The sequence below is a fragment of the Mollisia scopiformis genome, assembly GCF_001500285.1.
Source record: "Mollisia scopiformis unplaced genomic scaffold LY89scaffold_5, whole genome shotgun sequence".
NCBI lineage: Eukaryota > Fungi > Ascomycota > Leotiomycetes > Helotiales > Mollisiaceae > Mollisia > Mollisia scopiformis.
In genome coordinates, this window is record NW_017263585.1 from 1,751,866 (window position 1) to 1,768,007 (window position 16,142).

At 46.6% G+C, this 16,142-nt stretch overlaps 6 protein-coding genes across 6 annotated transcripts; 3 read left to right on the forward strand and 3 right to left on the reverse strand.

Annotated features, from left to right (window-relative positions):
* Window positions 1-2,126: 2,126 nt before the first annotated feature.
* LY89DRAFT_681988 (GroES-like protein) lies at window positions 2,127-3,983 on the reverse strand. Its single transcript, XM_018214413.1, has 6 exons — window positions 3,544-3,983; window positions 3,443-3,494; window positions 2,890-3,397; window positions 2,628-2,846; window positions 2,530-2,581; window positions 2,127-2,481 (listed from the first exon to the last, which is right to left on the reverse strand). The coding sequence occupies exons 1-6, from the start codon at window positions 3,675-3,677 to the stop codon at window positions 2,373-2,375; spliced, it is 1,074 nt and encodes a 357-aa protein (XP_018075851.1). The 5' UTR covers window positions 3,678-3,983; the 3' UTR covers window positions 2,127-2,372.
* Window positions 3,984-4,214: 231 nt separating this feature from the next.
* On the forward strand, window positions 4,215-5,690 carry LY89DRAFT_681989 (Metallo-hydrolase/oxidoreductase). The gene is made up of 6 exons (XM_018214414.1): window positions 4,215-4,681; window positions 4,726-4,885; window positions 4,932-5,019; window positions 5,069-5,148; window positions 5,196-5,230; window positions 5,280-5,690. Exons 1-6 carry the CDS (start codon window positions 4,293-4,295, stop codon window positions 5,413-5,415), a joined length of 888 nt encoding a protein of 295 aa, XP_018075852.1. The 5' UTR covers window positions 4,215-4,292; the 3' UTR covers window positions 5,416-5,690.
* Window positions 5,691-5,805: 115 nt separating this feature from the next.
* Window positions 5,806-7,360, forward strand: LY89DRAFT_779020 (succinate-semialdehyde dehydrogenase; the record flags this gene model as incomplete). Its single annotated transcript, XM_018222263.1, has 2 exons — window positions 5,806-6,893; window positions 6,939-7,360. The coding sequence occupies exons 1-2, from the start codon at window positions 5,834-5,836 to the stop codon at window positions 7,358-7,360; spliced, it is 1,482 nt and encodes a 493-aa protein (XP_018075853.1). The 5' UTR covers window positions 5,806-5,833.
* A 1,544-nt stretch (window positions 7,361-8,904) lies between these two features.
* Window positions 8,905-11,535, reverse strand: LY89DRAFT_436506 (uncharacterized protein). Its single transcript, XM_018207512.1, has 10 exons — window positions 11,358-11,535; window positions 11,158-11,237; window positions 10,872-11,095; window positions 10,788-10,818; window positions 10,561-10,739; window positions 9,651-10,503; window positions 9,419-9,604; window positions 9,220-9,370; window positions 9,063-9,164; window positions 8,905-9,013 (listed from the first exon to the last, which is right to left on the reverse strand). The coding sequence occupies exons 2-10, from the start codon at window positions 11,232-11,234 to the stop codon at window positions 8,993-8,995; spliced, it is 1,824 nt and encodes a 607-aa protein (XP_018075854.1). The 5' UTR covers window positions 11,235-11,237; window positions 11,358-11,535; the 3' UTR covers window positions 8,905-8,992.
* On the reverse strand, window positions 10,846-12,595 carry LY89DRAFT_436510 (uncharacterized protein). Its single transcript, XM_018207513.1, has 3 exons — window positions 11,983-12,595; window positions 11,158-11,929; window positions 10,846-11,095 (listed from the first exon to the last, which is right to left on the reverse strand). The coding sequence occupies exons 1-2, from the start codon at window positions 12,322-12,324 to the stop codon at window positions 11,249-11,251; spliced, it is 1,023 nt and encodes a 340-aa protein (XP_018075855.1). The 5' UTR covers window positions 12,325-12,595; the 3' UTR covers window positions 10,846-11,095; window positions 11,158-11,248.
* A 261-nt stretch (window positions 12,596-12,856) lies between these two features.
* Window positions 12,857-15,394, forward strand: LY89DRAFT_610110 (uncharacterized protein; the record flags this gene model as incomplete). The annotated part of the gene is made up of 8 exons (XM_018210542.1): window positions 12,857-13,213; window positions 13,267-13,290; window positions 13,344-13,536; window positions 13,597-13,980; window positions 14,049-14,627; window positions 14,683-14,794; window positions 14,849-15,130; window positions 15,177-15,394. Coding segments are annotated over exons 1-8 (2,055 nt in total), but the record flags the coding sequence as incomplete, so codon positions are not given.
* Window positions 15,395-16,142: the final 748 nt, after the last annotated feature.

A 16,142-nucleotide genomic window follows, 5' to 3' on the forward strand; every position in this document is an offset into this window, starting at 1 on the left:
TTTGACGTGCAAAGTATATGAGTTCCTCGCAATCTGCCTTCATTGGGACAACGGCGTCCTTTAAGAACACCTCGAGCAATCAGATCTTCCCCATTCCTCATATCTGCTCCCCATCATTCCCCATCTCGCAGCTCAAAATGCCCCTCCGTCCACCTCTAAAGGCCCGAATCTTGCTCATGGCTTGCTACCATTGGACAATTGGAACACAAAACGGAGAAATGTTTGCGGGGCAGAAGCGGGCCGTTCATCTCATGACGGTTAGGGGAAGTCTATTCAAGCCCTGTTTGCATATTTTGACGTGAATGAACCTCGATGTCATGACGCAGAAGCCGAAGGCGGGGTTTTGCGGGGCTCCGCTTGGTGATATTTGCCGGTGCTAAGGTGTATTTCTTTGGCGGCAAAGATTGTCGGCAGTCGGCACGATTCGAAGACGGCGAGAAGTTATACAGGAGAGTCAATGAGGGAAAAGACGAACTCATCTGGATTGAGGCTCATCTTTCTGAGCTGCGGTACGAGTTTGGGTGTTACAGATAAGCAAAAGGGGGTCGGTTGTTCTCGGTTAGGGAGGAAGCTAGGCCGCATGTAGGTGGGATGTAGCTTGAGTCGTTCAACTTGTCAACTTCAGATCTTGCCATTCGCAGATGAAATTTTATCCATGACTAAGTCTTGGAGGGAGCTGGACATCTTTGCGGCAAACTGCTGAGCTTGATCCTTTTCTACCCGAAACTGCAGCATTGGGGTTGGATTCATATCGGCTTTCTACAACCTTAGCATCGGTACTATGCATACATGTCCGAAGAAAACAGTTGGCAACTGCGGTAATTGGGACAGGGAATTTTTGGCAGGGTACTTGAAATCTGTCTAGTTTCTTATCAAGCAAGGACGTATATATTAAGATTTGTGTTTAATGACAATGCAACGCTCGTCTCTCAAACTGCTCTCGCAAATGTACTGAAGATCTTCGATAACCTCAATCATATCTCCTTGATACGCCTCAAGTTCATCCCTAGACGCACACAACACTCTTCGAGGGGAAAATTTGAGGAAGCTCACGAGGAGTAAAATTCTATGAAGAGCTACTCGGTGTCCTCAGAGGTGACCTGCTGAGGCAATATGTTTTGCTGCGCTCTGAGAGAATTGATAATGATATTTTCATCAAGTAGCTTAGTGATTCGTATTGAAGCTCGTGGTGTAACAATCTATTCTAATACCCGAGGTAGCTTTATGTTTTGAGTCTACGAACTCTATGCTGCACATGGTTTTCGGGGTAAATGTTTGGCGCGCACTCGAATATTGGGAATACGTAAACATGAGATCGTACGCTATAGATTCACGCTTCCCGTACTTATTTAAAGTTGCTTCGCTTAGACTAGTGTCACATTCTTTTTCCCTTGGGTCCAAAAATCTTGTCCATTCGCCATCCCCATGCGCAATTCGATCTCTCCACGCAAATTCAACTTCAACGTAAACACCAACCGCAGAACAACAATGTCTTCATCTCACAGAAACTGTGACAAGGAGGAGTTCGAGAAGTTCGAGGCCAAGGAAAGTGGTGCAACTTCTGAGGAGGGCAAGGATCGCGAGAACAAGATTGGGAAGTAGAGCTATCAGAGGCATGTCAACTTCAGAGAGCTAATACCTGACTAAGTAATCTCCAAGCCAGACAAGATTTCCCAGTTGCCATTGGAGATCAAAGCCCATATTCTCGAAAACCTCTGCTCCGTCGACGGCACATGCTTAGCTCTTACCTGCAGGGAGTTCTACAAAGCCTACCGATACCATCACCCGGAACAATCCGGGACCCCTTATATCGTCGGACTCGAGGAATGGAATAACGCCGTTCACCAACATCAGCTTGGAGAGTTGATAGCCGACTTCATGCCGAAGGAGTTAAGCTTTTTCAGAGGCGGAAACACGCATAAGGCAATGTTTGTCACGGAAGAGCGTTTCCATGTTATCTTGAAAGCAGAGGCAGAGTGGTTGGCGGATGAGATCTCAGCGTTGGAGGAGGACATGATGCAGACAAGAGAGGAAAGTTTTGCTTTCCTGGCCATGGATCGCTATATGCATGGTTAAGTTGCGAATGACATGGTATTGGGTGTGAGGGGTGCATATCTGTCATCAATCGCGTTGAGACTTCTGTATTGCAATTCTGCTTAGTGGGATTCCACCATGCAAATGAATTCATATTCACTGCACTTCCTGGACTAGTTCTCCGCGCTGAGACGAGGGCATTGAGAACAGAGTGCTGTGAGCTGATAGCAAGAGCGACTTTGATAGGGAATAGGGCGAGAGAAATGGAACGTTTGTGAATTTTGCAAGTCGTGAATTAATAAGAATACACTTTCAGAACCATTTCATATTGTTTCATTTCAAGATTGGTGCTCTGGTACGAAGACCACTTTCTGCACCTGCATCTTGTTGAAGATGTCATAGCCTTCGATTGCCTCACTGAGAGGCATGAACTTATCTGTCATGAAGCTATACCTAATTAGCAGAGTCCTGACAACCCACAGATAGGTAACTCACTCAAGCAGGTGCTGCTTCTTCTTCAACATTTCGAGAGCCTGGGGAAAGATGCCTTGAAAGTATCAGTAGAGTTCAAACGGGGGCTTTCAATAACCTACTTCTGACGGGACATCGTCCCATTTGAATTCTCAAGTTCTTTCCGTAGGCCTGGTTGCCCGTCCATGGGATCTCTTCATTATGAACTCCGAAACTTGAGATATTGCCCCATGGTCTCATGAGCTCAAATCCAGTCTTCAGCGCATCCGCATGACCAACACCCTCAATGATCGTATCCGCACCTCTTCCATCTGTCAACTCCTTGACTCGCTTTTCAAGACCTGTCATTGTCAGCAGATTCATATGACATAGCAACATACCCACCAGCTCTATCCTTCTGATCATTCCACGGCTCGGCTCCCAACTTCTTCGCTAACTCCAGACGACTCTCAACACGATCGACAGCGATGACAACTCTCGGTTTGTATTCCAAAGCATTGATCAGAGCACAAAGTCCGACTGGTCCACATCCAATCAAAACAACCACGCTCTGATGAATAGTCTCCTCATCGAACCCTCTGAACGCATTGGCAGCAGCAAAATACCCAGTCGGGAAAATATCAGCCATCAACACCAGCTTCTTCTCATCGATCCCCTCTGGAGCCTTCACTGCAGTTGCATCGGCGAGTGGCACACGCATGTATTCCGCTTGGCCGCCATCCAAGAGTGGACAGCCGAACAAGAGACATTTCTCGCAGCGGGAAGAGAAGCCTTTCTGGCAGTAGAAGCATTCGCCGCATGATACGGTGAATGGCATTACGACGGTGTCGCCTACTTTGTGGTTCTTGACTGCGGATCCGATTTCCGAGACTTCGCCGGTTGTTTCGTGGCCCTGTGACATTTAGGAATGATCTGGATGAGATTTGAGTGAGCTTACCATGATGAAATCTGTCTTGCTAGGTTGGTGACCTCGGAAGACATGGAGTTCACTGGTGATGATCAGTAGTTGATATTCTAAGTAGGTTGATTACAGCTCACCTTCCACAAAGCGCTGAGTATTTCACTTTGATGATCATATCCGTCTGATCCACGATCTTGGGAATCGGACGATCCTCAATCTCAACCTTCAACGTCCCCTTGAAAACAACGGCCTTCATAGTGTTCTTCGACATCTTGACGTTATTTGTTGCTTAAAATGTGAGATTAATTCTGAAGGTAGAATTCGTTCAGTGAGAAAGAGTTGTTTTCCTGATCATGACCTGACGACCTCGGAAAGCTGTTGAACTGCTGAAGCCGAAAATGCGGGGAAGTGGTACCGAGGGTACATTTACTAGTCGCACACATGCCACCCGCGTTTCGAGCGAATCGATACGAACTCTTTGCTCATTTACTGGTGGAAAGAGGCGCTTATTCAGTTTTTGGCTGCAGCTTCAGATTAAGTTTCAGCTATTGACCAGGGTAGACGTCAATCATTCATCATTTGGTAAAGTTAATTGAGAGCCAGGTGGCCGGGAATAGCTCCTTATATCCTGGACTATGTTAGTTCCTCTGGGATAGTGCAACCACAGCGGAATTGAGAGAACGGTATTTGTGCGGGGCAATGGAAGAGCGGAACTCGTCATAGGGGAACGAGAGGGGTATGAGCTCTCATGCTGCATGTAGTTGTACAGGTGGGGCTCGTACGACATCAAACTTATTTCCATCCTCTTCTTGATTTCAATCCTCACCTCATTCTCATATATACCAGTATTCAAGCTGTATCCCAGAAAAGGATAAATTACAGAGAAATGGCAGGAATTCAAAAGGCCCTCGATGCAGGCGCAGTCCCGTCTCATATTTCCAACGTCTGTCCACCAGGAACCAAAGCATATCTCCTGGAAGTCGGCTGGCTCGAATGCGATGAGGGTTTCGTGGTTCGAGGAGGAAATACCTCATTGAAGAGTACCGAAGGAGAGTCATTTGTCAACAAGAGGAGAGAATTACCAATGTATTGTGTTCTCATCGATCATCCTCACGAGGGCTGCATTCTTTGGGAGACGGGTAGTGGGGTGGATTACCCCACGGTTTGGGGTCCACAGGTCGCGGATGTCTTTTCTAGGATCAAGTATGAGCCACGGCATGAGTTGAAGGCGGCGATTGAGGCAACGGGGCATAAGTTGACGGATGTAAAGAAGATGTACGGCTCTCATTTTGACAATGATGGATGGCTGACGAAGATAGTATTCTTGGACACATGCACTTGGACCATGCAGGAGGTTTGGATCAGTTTCTTGACCGCACTGATATCGAAATTTGGGTTCATGACAAGGAGTTGAGATCTGCCTTCTGGTCTGTAGCAACTGGGGCAGATGTTGGGGTTTATTTGGATCATTACATGAAGGTGAGATCATGGGAGCTTTCAAGAGGTTGCGTGCTAACTGGAGTAGCTGAACTTAAACTGGAAGACATTCGACGATAGAACTATGGATTTTTGCCAGGGGATCACACTTCATCATCTTCCTGGCCATACAGACGGTAAGTGATGTCCAATGTCAATTTGGACCACGAGTACTAAGCTGCCAAGGTTTGGTTGGAATGCAATTAAATTTGCTGAACAGTGGCACCTTCTTCTTCATCAGCGACCACTGTCATGTTATTGAGAATGTGAGCTTTCCAGGTTGACTCTGAAGAACGTTGCTAAAGTCCAGTAGTGGAGAGACGGAATTCCTCAAGGGTGGCTTGCTCGGTAAGACAATTTGGTCCTTTGCATAGGCTCGACGCTCACATATCATCAGTGATCATCCGGCTTGGTTTCAAAGTACGCAGAGATTGAAGCGTTTGGAAGCCACGACGAGAGGACGAGTTATTCCAGGACATGACAAGGAGACGTTCTTGCAGCTACAGAGTGAGATTAAAGACTATCTGAGTTAGGAAGCTCCGTCTGAGAATTTCAGAGATGGAGTTTGGGAGGCCCCTAAGGGAGAGTGTTAAGTGGATTCTGGTTGATTGGTCGGTCAGCTTGGGGTTGTAAGGTTAGGTCATCTCGTAGCTGTTGTAATACTTCACATCCTTTTAGCTGAGCTGAACATCGGTCATTGGTGATGCCGGAAATAACAATTTCTCCAATAATGACCGGGTTACCCCGCAGCTCTACCCCGCACGTCTCAGTTGCATCACATCCCACTAAGAGCGCCGAGCAACACGAGCTATGCAAGGATGTGAAGTTGGGGTTGCGCTTGTTTACAGGCGAGTTGATATTCAGCCCTTTAGAACTCTGGAGTTTGCTCGAAACGTTGGAAACCTACACTTCGTAACTACAAACGCAGTGGTCTGCAATAAATTTACTCCAATGGGTCCATCATCACTTTCAGACCTCAAGAGGAAAGACCTCTTCCAGACGAAGGGTTATGTAAATGCAGAATGGGTGGAGGCAAAGTCAGGCAAGACATTTGATGTCCTTGACCCAGCAACGTTGAAGAAGCTAGCAACAGTGCCAGAGATGGGAGCTGCCGATACAGCACTTGCAATTGAAGCGGCCTACCAAGCTTTCAAATCATACAAGAACACAACAGCTCGTCAGCGAGCCCGTATGCTTCGAAAATGGAACGACCTGTGTCTGGAACATATCGATGATCTGGCCTTGATCCTTACACTCGAGAATGGGAAGACCTTGACTGAGGCCAAAGGAGAGGTTACCTACGCGGCCTCTTTCTTAGAATGGTTTGCTGGCGAGGCCGAAAGGGCACATGGTGAAGTGGTTCCTGTTGCGAATCCGAATCAACGGATCTTGACCTTCAAACAACCGGTGGGAGTAGCTGCTTGTCTGGCACCATGGAACTTTCCAATTGCCATGATTACCAGGAAGGTCGGAGCAGCATTGGCAGCAGGATGCACTACGGTCTGGAAACCCGCCGGGGAAACGCCGTTAAGCTGTTTGGCACAAGCAGTGCTTGCTGAAGAAGCAGGGTTTCCAAAGGGAGCGATCAATGTGGTGACGACGCTTGACTTGGTGGCAGAGGTTGGCAAGGAGCTTTGTACAAACAAGCTGGTGAAGAAATTGAGTTTCACTGGAAGTACTCGGGTTGGAAAGATCTTGGCAGAGCAATGTGCTGGAAGCATCAAGAAGCTAAGCATGGAGCTGGGAGGAAACAGCCCATTCATCGTGTTTAACGATGCAAAGATTGATACTGCTGTGGAAGCTTGTATCCTGGCCAAGTTGAGAAATTCGGGACAGACTTGTGTCACTGCGAACAGAATTCTAGTCCAAAGCAAAATATACGAGGAATTTGCAGAAGCTCTGACGAAAAGGATCAAGGAGCTGAAGGTTGGAAATGGGACCGAGGATGGTGTCTTCATTGGTCCATTGACCCATGAAAGAGCTGTGGAGAAGGCAATGATTCATATCAACGGTAGGTGATATGGCTCTCAGCCTCCAATCCGCTAATGTCGCATAGACGCAAAGAAACACGGCGGGCAGGTTGTTCTCGGAGGAGCTCCACTGGAAGGAATGGGCGGATACTTCCTGCAACCCACCATAATCAAGAATATGAATACGGAGATGTTGACGACAAGAGAGGAAACCTTCGCGCCGGTTGTAGGTCTTTATAAGTTCGAGACGGAGGAGGAAGCAATCGATATGGCCAACGACTGCGAAGTTGGGCTTGGGGCTTTCATCGTAACTGAAAGTATTCCTCGTTCGTGGAGAGTGACGGAGGCTCTCGAGGTAGGAATGGTTGGCGTGAATCTGGGACTTCTTAGCGCGTGTGAAAGTCCATTTGGGGGTGTGAAGGAGAGTGGCTATGGTCGCGAAGGCGGTCGGCAGGGTATTCAGGAGTATTTGTCTGTGAAGTCGATGTTGATTAATGTTGCCAATTAGTTTTGCAGAAAGTATTAGATTGATGGGGGAGATGCTGGCAGACGGCAGCGATGTAGGTAGGGTCCATTGAAGATTTTGTAGCCTTCACTCCTCCTATATCCTTTCTCACCAATATCATTCTTTCGCAGATCGTGAACTTCGTGATTGACATTTTCTCGGGATACAGTAATACAGACAGGAGCGGAGTTTGGTTGCGAAGTGGGAGAGTGGGATGGCAATTCTTGACAGCTGCTCCAGCTTTAAAACTTGACATTCAGAGCTTCGCAGTTGGGAGGGGATTTGCCAGCTAGCAATTGAACCATCTCGAGAGGTTGTACCATCAGAATTGAAGGCTGCAGGTAAGCCGCTGTGGTTGGGACTGAGTGATTCTGGGTGATGGTTGTGATCGGGAGGTTTGTTATTGTTAGCGCGTTTGACAGGGAGTCCTTAGTGCATTCGAGCGCGCGTCTCCCTGATGTCTTCTCGTTGCTCTTTAATCCACACCTCTACACATCTCCCGGAACTCTTTCAACCGAATTACGAATATTCTTCGCCGAGCCTCCCTCACTCGTCCTATTCATCACTTTCTCTCCTAGTACTCTCACTCAGTCTACCCGTGCCCTGCCCGTCTCCAATATCGTCTCGACTTCTCTTGGCTGCTGATAGTTCAGCATCCAACGAGCTTGACTGCAGCCAGCTAGCTTGGCAATCGTATCATGGACGAATCAGTCGAGTATCGATACACACGCTTTGAAGCTATCGTTCATAGCCAAGATTGTTCTCGTCACTATCTGTCATCCACTCTCTCTGTATCAAGATTCGGAGTAATGGCAAAAAAGCTGGTTTCGGGCCGGAAAATTAAAATTCCGGGTATTCATGAACACCATCTATCCTCTATTCGTTCTCATAATATGATATGCATTGAATATGAATCAAGCCAATGTTAATCCCATATTATTCGTATTGCATCCCTACCTTGTAGCTTTCTTTTCCTGCTCCAGTACTTGCAACCTCTGACCCGTCCTCATCGAGAATCACTGATTGGTTGCATATTGTTAACATGCCAATTCTTCGCATGAAAAACAGCTAATGCGCTTACCTGGGCTTTGAATCCGACGTTCACCCATCCTCAATTTGGTGGGACTGGCTTGCATTCCAGCCATGTGCAGAACTGGCTGTTCCAAACGCTGAAAGGTTGTTTCAGTCTCTCTGGCAAAGATCTTGCGACCCGAAGCATCCTCGAGATCTCCTCGAGAATTGGAAGAGCATGAGAAGGTCTTTAGCATGGCCAAGTGAGTGCGGCACATTCTCAATGCACCTATTCAAGTGGCGTTAGATTCCTCCGCGAAACTCTCTGACACTCCTCTGTCTCGTATTCTCAATGATAGCAAAAATGCTCTCGATATACTTGGCACAGATCTGAAAGTCTCGTTCTCGGTTCGGTTCCTTGAGAAAGAGGAGCTGAACAACAATGCATTCCTGAATGCTAGACATACAGTCACGTGCTTGTGCCAGATTGAAGGGTACCTAGGTTACCATATACATGACACTATTGCGTTCATTGACTCTATCTATACTGTTCACTTCTGCACTGCTTTGGATATCGTCTATAGTCTATATCTCGACTTTATACTCCAAGCCAACAAGTATATCTCAAAGAAGATCTCTCAATTCCTAAGACGATCAGCAATGTCGAAGCATCGCAAAGAGCTCGTAAGCTTACCATGGAATTATTAGCACCTGTGTTTGGGTCTTCGCCTGTAGCCATTCTCGACATAGATAACTCCGCGTCCTGTAGCTTGCCTCTTTGTGTGTTTTGTATGTGCTATTCAATCACATTAGCTTGATTCTTCGTTGGGGTAGGCTGCCTGGGCACACACCTCTTCAATTGAATCTTTTACAATATAATGGTATATATAAACATCCTTCAGCTGATCTAGTCGATCTACCCGCGCTGCAGCTTGTGCCTCAACCATCGGGTTCCAATGCGGTTCCAGAAGATGCACGTGAGTTGCAGCTTGAAGATTCAGTCTTCCAAAGGTCAGCCGAGATAGCAAAGGAGAATGAGAAGCAAAATACCCGAAAGAACCAGTTCCATAGGAGAGGAGTAAGATCCTGATTTCTGGGACAGTGTTGAACTGGTAAATGACTGTACGTCGCTGCTCGATAGAGAGGCTTCCGTCGATGCGGACGTAAAGCTGCCCATGGTGCGACAGAGCTTCTTCTAAACAGTTCAGTGTTCGATTCCAATGGGAGAATATGAGACTAAATTCTAAATTAGTTCTCGAATCAGTGTCGGGCGGAGAATTACCTCTTGATTGGATCCATTTTATGTGCTGGTGAAGCCTTCTCGAGATTCTGCAGATTCACGACAACTTTATCTATCTTGGACGAATGAATAGCAGAGGCTGGAGCTGTTTTAGTATCCCAATTCACCATTGTACTATTCACCTGGTCGCCTCTCCATTGTTGACCATTGTCGAGGATTGATATGACAGGCTCTTGGCAAACCGAACAAGATTCAGGCCCGCTATTCAAAGAAATGTTTTCGGAACTATTCTGATCCAGTGTACACTCATAGCACACATTGTGACCGCAGGTACCGCGGAATGTTTGCTGGGAGTCATTTCGAGTATCGATCGTGTGTCCACATTTGTCACAGATGTTGTGCTCGCGAGTATGTTGACTGTCTGGGGTATCATCAATGATTGCTCCGCCGTGACTGCAGATTTGTCTGAGGGTATTTATCGCTCGGAGAAGTATTTGGCCTTGAGAATTCCCCGTTGCCGAGCCCAGTGCTTTCCTCGCATCCGCCCGGGTGATATTATAGCAACATCTTTCTCTCCCATTCAAGATAACCTGCTCGACCGCTTCAATCTTCCGTCGAGTACTGCATGAATTCTTCGTTCTTCTCAGCGATATGGTTTGCAGTACCAAACGGAGATTCTCCAAACCTTCTGGATCCTTTCTGCTTAACGGCTCCAGGATGTATTTTCGAGCGTTAGCGTGATTTTCGAGGGGCTTGAAACCCAGAAATTGTGTCAGGGAGAAGAGATCACTCAGTTTATTTTGTACTGGTGTTCCTGTCAGACACCATCGTCGTTCTGCACGCAGCTTTGTGAGTTCTTGGAAGTTTCTTGTAGATCGGTTTCTGATCTGATGGGCTATAAACGACGATCAGTATATGGTGTGATAAACAGAGGCAATCTTGAAATTTGTACCTTCATCCAAGACGATCCGGAACCACGATATTCTAGAAAGCATGCCGTTTGTGGAAGCATCAGAGGCTGCAGTTTTGTATGTTGTAAGTACGATATCAAATATACGGAGCTTGTCGCGAGAGATTCTTCGTCCGTTTCCGTGGTAGATATGGACTTGGAGCGCGCCTGGCCGCGTGTGTCTGAATTGAGATTAGCGTGATACTGGTAAAGGTCGTTAGGATGCCCACTCCTTGACTTGTTGTTCCCAGCCTTGGATTGCTGTGTCGATCGATCAGAATCAGAACTCTGCAAGGATGGCATCACAGGCTTACTCGATTTCGGGGCAATGATCAAGGTTGCGATTGACCGAATATCCTTCTTCTGATATGACAGATACCCATTCTCTTCGTTGTTTGATCTTTGGCAGGATAAGGTGTATAATATAAGAGCAAGTAGTGAGAGCGATTTCCCCATGCCCATCTCATCTGCTAGGATCCCTCCACGGCACTCAGCGGGCTCTGAAATCTTCGTGGAGTGTGTAATCTCATTTTGGAACCTATGGTTATTTAGAAGAGCCTCCTAAACAGGATTTATCATCAATATACTGAATGTACTTACACTTGTCTCCCATTCCTATTCACGGGTCTCCATAGTGTAAGCCGATCAGTCTCCACCAAGCCCTCTCGAGAAACCATGAACTTCAAGGCTATTAACTGATGTCTGCGTAGGAGCCACATGTTATCAAGGCAATGCCTGAAAAGTCCATACACATTCGGGAGGTGGATATGTGTAGTATCGAGTAAGAAACAATCACTAACTGCTTGAGGGTGGACGTAATTCTTGCATCCTGTTCAACCTGAAAAGATAATCGAGGGACACTCGTGTCATTCAGGACTGCCTGAATCTTGTCTGTAGACCCGATTTGACTCTCGGATGACGGCTCTAACAGGTAGCTAGAATTTGTATCATCCTCCTCCCCGTCCCATGAGAAGACGTGTGGGTTCTTGTAGGACACTGAAAGTTGACGGTCGATGGGCTCTTGCAGAAAGAGACTGGACTGCGACAAGAGAGACCCAACTTGTCCTAGAGAGTTTCTCGGTCCAAAGACGAGTATTTCAAGTGGCATGCCTAGTGTCCCATCTTGGCTCTGAACCTGCTTCATCCCTTGGCATGCGTATATGTCAAACCGTGCGGATGATACGGCCTTTTTGAGGACGATCATACCACTCGCAGTCTCATTGTCCAAGACTCCCATCTCTTGTTTTGCCGAGTTTAGAATAGTTATGCCATTGGCTCGGAAACGAGGTTTCAAGGTCGGTTCCCCTAGCCTTGAACTTGAAATTATGGAGACCGGAGAAGATTTCCACGCAAAAAGGAGCCCGTTTACAAGCTATTTTTGAAATAAGCATCTGCTACGACTGGAGGAGAACTTCATGAACCTACCATACCAAAACATATCTCTATTTCGTCACCCTTATTCCATGTTTCTGCTGCTTCTGTATTTGAAGAAGCGGTCAAGGGTGTCCAGGTGGTTTCTGTGGAACTGGGGACCTCGAGTGAATCACCAGAGCTCGGAGAAGAGATACAAGGCACCGGAGAGGGCGCATCCACTCTCATAGTTTCATCGCAGTAGGTATCTTGGTAGATGCTTACTGTCGTTCGGGGCGAGGCAGCCGAAGTACCAGCCTCTGAGAATGCGACGAGCCTCCTCTTTTCAACAAAACAGGGAGTACGAGCAAAGGAGACTCCTTCATCGTGAGGGTAAGGCCTCTTTGGACCTGGCATCGTATTCGACCATGGATTGCAATATTTGCCATGATTCTGAAAGAAGTTGAGGTTGCGATAAAAAGCGTTGTTGGTGGGTCACTCAGCCTTATGGACCACTGTAGGCGTCCTGCAAGGCAGCCGTAAGGCAGATTCAACCCTGGGACTTGGAGCTGCGTATGTCGTCCGTCTTGCGCAATAATTACACTCGGTGGCTTTTCCATGACTATAATGGAACAATCGTCACGGTAAAGCTAACTCTTTCATACCTCTCATCATCGATTTCTGTGTTCTTCCGAGCGTTCTATCTGGATTGGACGTTGATATCGATGCATTGTTGTTCTCGGATCTGTGATTCATGCTGGAATTCCATTTCATATGCAGTAACACGTAGCGGTGGCGGTGGCGCTGGCAGTGTACGGTCTGCACCTGGGCAAACTGTGTGCAACCACACCTGAAGGATATGTGCAGCAACTCAAGTGAACAGCGACCAATCCTCGCAATTATTTAATCATCATTCTCAATTCATTTTTGTCTTCAACAAGTTCTATTACTCGATCCAGGTCTCTTACAGAAGTCTCAACACAGTCCCAGCGATAAACAACCGAATTCACCCCTCACTGCCGAGAGTTATACCCAGAGATTGATGGCCTCGTCTGGACCTAGCCATTTTGAGAAGATTCTCGCCAATTTCAAAAAAAGACTTTCATCAGAACACACTGAACTGTTCCAGCTTACCACGTTGGATGACTTGAAAGCTTCAATCAAGAGGATACAAACGGAACAAGCGGCAAAGAAAGGGCTTCGGAATCTGAACAAGATCAAGCCTTTCTTGAACGGGCTAAGACAGTATGCCGAAGTTCTCGAGGTGTTTGTACAAGCTAAACCGGAGATACTTGCTTTCATATGGGTCAGTCACTAAGAAACATTCCGGAATCACACCTTGCTGATAATCAGAAATAGGGTCCAATAAAACTATGCCTCCAGGTAAGAGATCCTACAACATAGAGTTCGCTTGTGCTGAGTCGGATCTGCACTAGATTGCCTCGAAGCTTAACGAAGCATTCGACGCGTTACTGGACGCCTATGAGAAGATAGGAAATTCTCTGCCGATACTCTCAACAGTCGATGCACTATTCTGCAGCCATCCCCATGTGAAACAAGTCTTGGCCAATATATTCGAGGATATCCTAGACTTTCACAAGCGTGCGATTGTGTTCTTCAAACATGGAAGTACGATGAGAATCTTTCCTTCATGTATGGTTCTTCTGCTAATATTGTATACTTCTTCAGCATGGAGACTAACGTTCAAATTAACCTACCACACGTTTAGTGATATGTTTAGGGATATTTTGACGAAGCTAGACCGATCTCAAGACTTAATACTTCAATCAGCAAACGTCGCACATTTCCAAGAATCTCAGGATGCTCGGATTCTCTTCACGAAACAAATGGAAGTGTTGCTAGAGGCAGAGCGAAATCAGCGGAAGAAGGCTGTCATTGATTGGCTCTCGAGTGACTCAAGCTCTACAACTCAACACCAAGAACTTGGGCAGATACGGAACATGTTACCGCAGACGACGCGATGGATATTCTCGCAGCCACAGATGTTGAGCTGGCTCAAACGTACCGAATACACACCGTGTACATTTTGGCTGTGCGGAATTCCAGGAGCTGGTACGTCATTCAATCATCGATCTTTCTCTGTTCTTCGTAAAGCTTTGGGCTAATTCATTGACGTAAAGGCAAGACGGTCATCTTCAGTTCAGTAGTTGATGAGATCGGTGCAACTCTTCCAAATGCTCAAGCTGTATACTTCTACTGCAAGAACAAGGACCCTCTTCGATCACATTTCACCGACATTATCAAGAGTCTTATTTCACAAATCCTTCAACTGAATCCGAACTGCTTGGATTTCATTTACGAGTCCATGCTCTCATACAGTGAGCGGCGGGCCACAGATGCTTCGAAACTTCTTCAGATACTCGAGCAAATACTATCAAGTCATGATTCATTGTACATCGGAATCGACGGCCTCGACGAATGCTCCGAGCAAGAACGTAAGCTACTTTCAAACCTGATCACCGCCGTTTCGAGGGCGAACGATGCCCAGGGAAATGTTCAACTAATTGTCACGAGTCGGCAAGAGAAGGATCTCGAGAGGTCGTTGAAATCGGCAGTCAAATTCAACATACGGGAGAAGAATCTTGAATCTGATATCACAGCATACATCACTTGTAAAATGACCGAGTTGTGCCAGATATTTCATTTCACTCAGGAACGGAAACAGCTGATTACGAAGGAGATCTGCACACGGCCCAAAGGTGAGCACCTTCTCGAATTTGGTTGGAACACCATGCTGATAGAGACTAACCACAGATATATTCCTTCTGGCTCGCCTCATTATGCACAACTTGTTATCTCAAGATAGTCTAGAAGATCTGAACGAAGAGCTAAAGTTTGAGGTGCTCCCTCACGGTATAGAGGAAGCGTATGTCACCTTTCCACTCGAGGCTCGAAACTTAATACTGAACACAACTTACAGATACGGCCGTATGCTGGTCAGAATTGGAAAAGCCGGATCCAGCAGTCCCAATCAAATGGAAAAGCGGCGGCAGAGAGCAAAGCTCGTCCTCACCCTCGTTACTACGTCACATCGAGCGTTATATAAACACGAAATTCAAGGTGCTCTTGCCATCAACCTCGAAGAACAAAACGTCGACTTCGAGAATAGGCATTCAAGATTCCCACTTGATGATCTCTGCGGACCAATAATTCAAGTTCGTCAGAATGGAATTGTTGATCTGATACATCCAACCGCGAAGGAGTAAGTCACCAGTTCTCCTCTGTTAACACGAAGCTGACGAGAGTAGTTATCTTTGGCAATATCACAGCGGTCATTACATCGTATCTTCTGGCGCTGAAGAATTTATGGCAACTCTCTGTACCTCGTATCTTACATTCGATTTCTTGAGTCCAGGACTGGCGGGGGACCTATTTGCCGCAAGAGTCATGAATGGTGACTTTGCTTTTCAAGAGTATGCGGCATGCAACTGGTTTAAGCATTTGAAATCTCTCTTCAGTAATACCGATGTTGAAATCCTACTCCCGAAATCCTTGCAGACAGCAATTCTGATCTTACAAGAACGTCACAAGATCCAATCAGCGTGCTCGTCAAAATTGCAATCAGGTCAACTATGCAAAACAGATTTTGATCGAGTATTGATTGAGGTCGAGCAGCTCTATGATCAGACGGATACGATATCAGCAGACGGTTCAGAAACACGTAAGACTCGGATCTCTTGAATAAACATGCTCTAACTTTGAACAGAGGAGCGAATGCCATACTTATTACCGCAAATCTACCATTCCCGGTCCGTGATTGAAGACTGGGCAATCAAGGGTACGGAGCAAGAGAATCTCGACAAGTTCTATGGAAAATTACCATTTCGATGCCCAGTGCTACAGTGCCCTTACTTTGTGACCGGGTTCAGGAATCATAAAGAACGAGAAAAGCATTGCAATAATCACCAGAGATCCGTCATGTGCCCCCACGACACCTGTGACTATTCTGTATTCGGGTTGCCATCGGATTCAGCCTTGAAAACTCATCTCAGACTATGTCACGAGGATCCGTCTCAGACTGTAGTGTTCCCGCAGATAAAGAGTCGCTCATTGGCACAGGCACTCGAGGACGCAATAGCGGTGAAAGATATTCTTGCCATCACAGCTTTAGCCACAGAGCTAGCTTCCTTGCCCGAGAAAAAGGAGGGATTTGTTTTGCAGGCTCTGATACTTGGGCACAGAGAAGCAGCATTGATGCTGCTGGACTTGCTCGG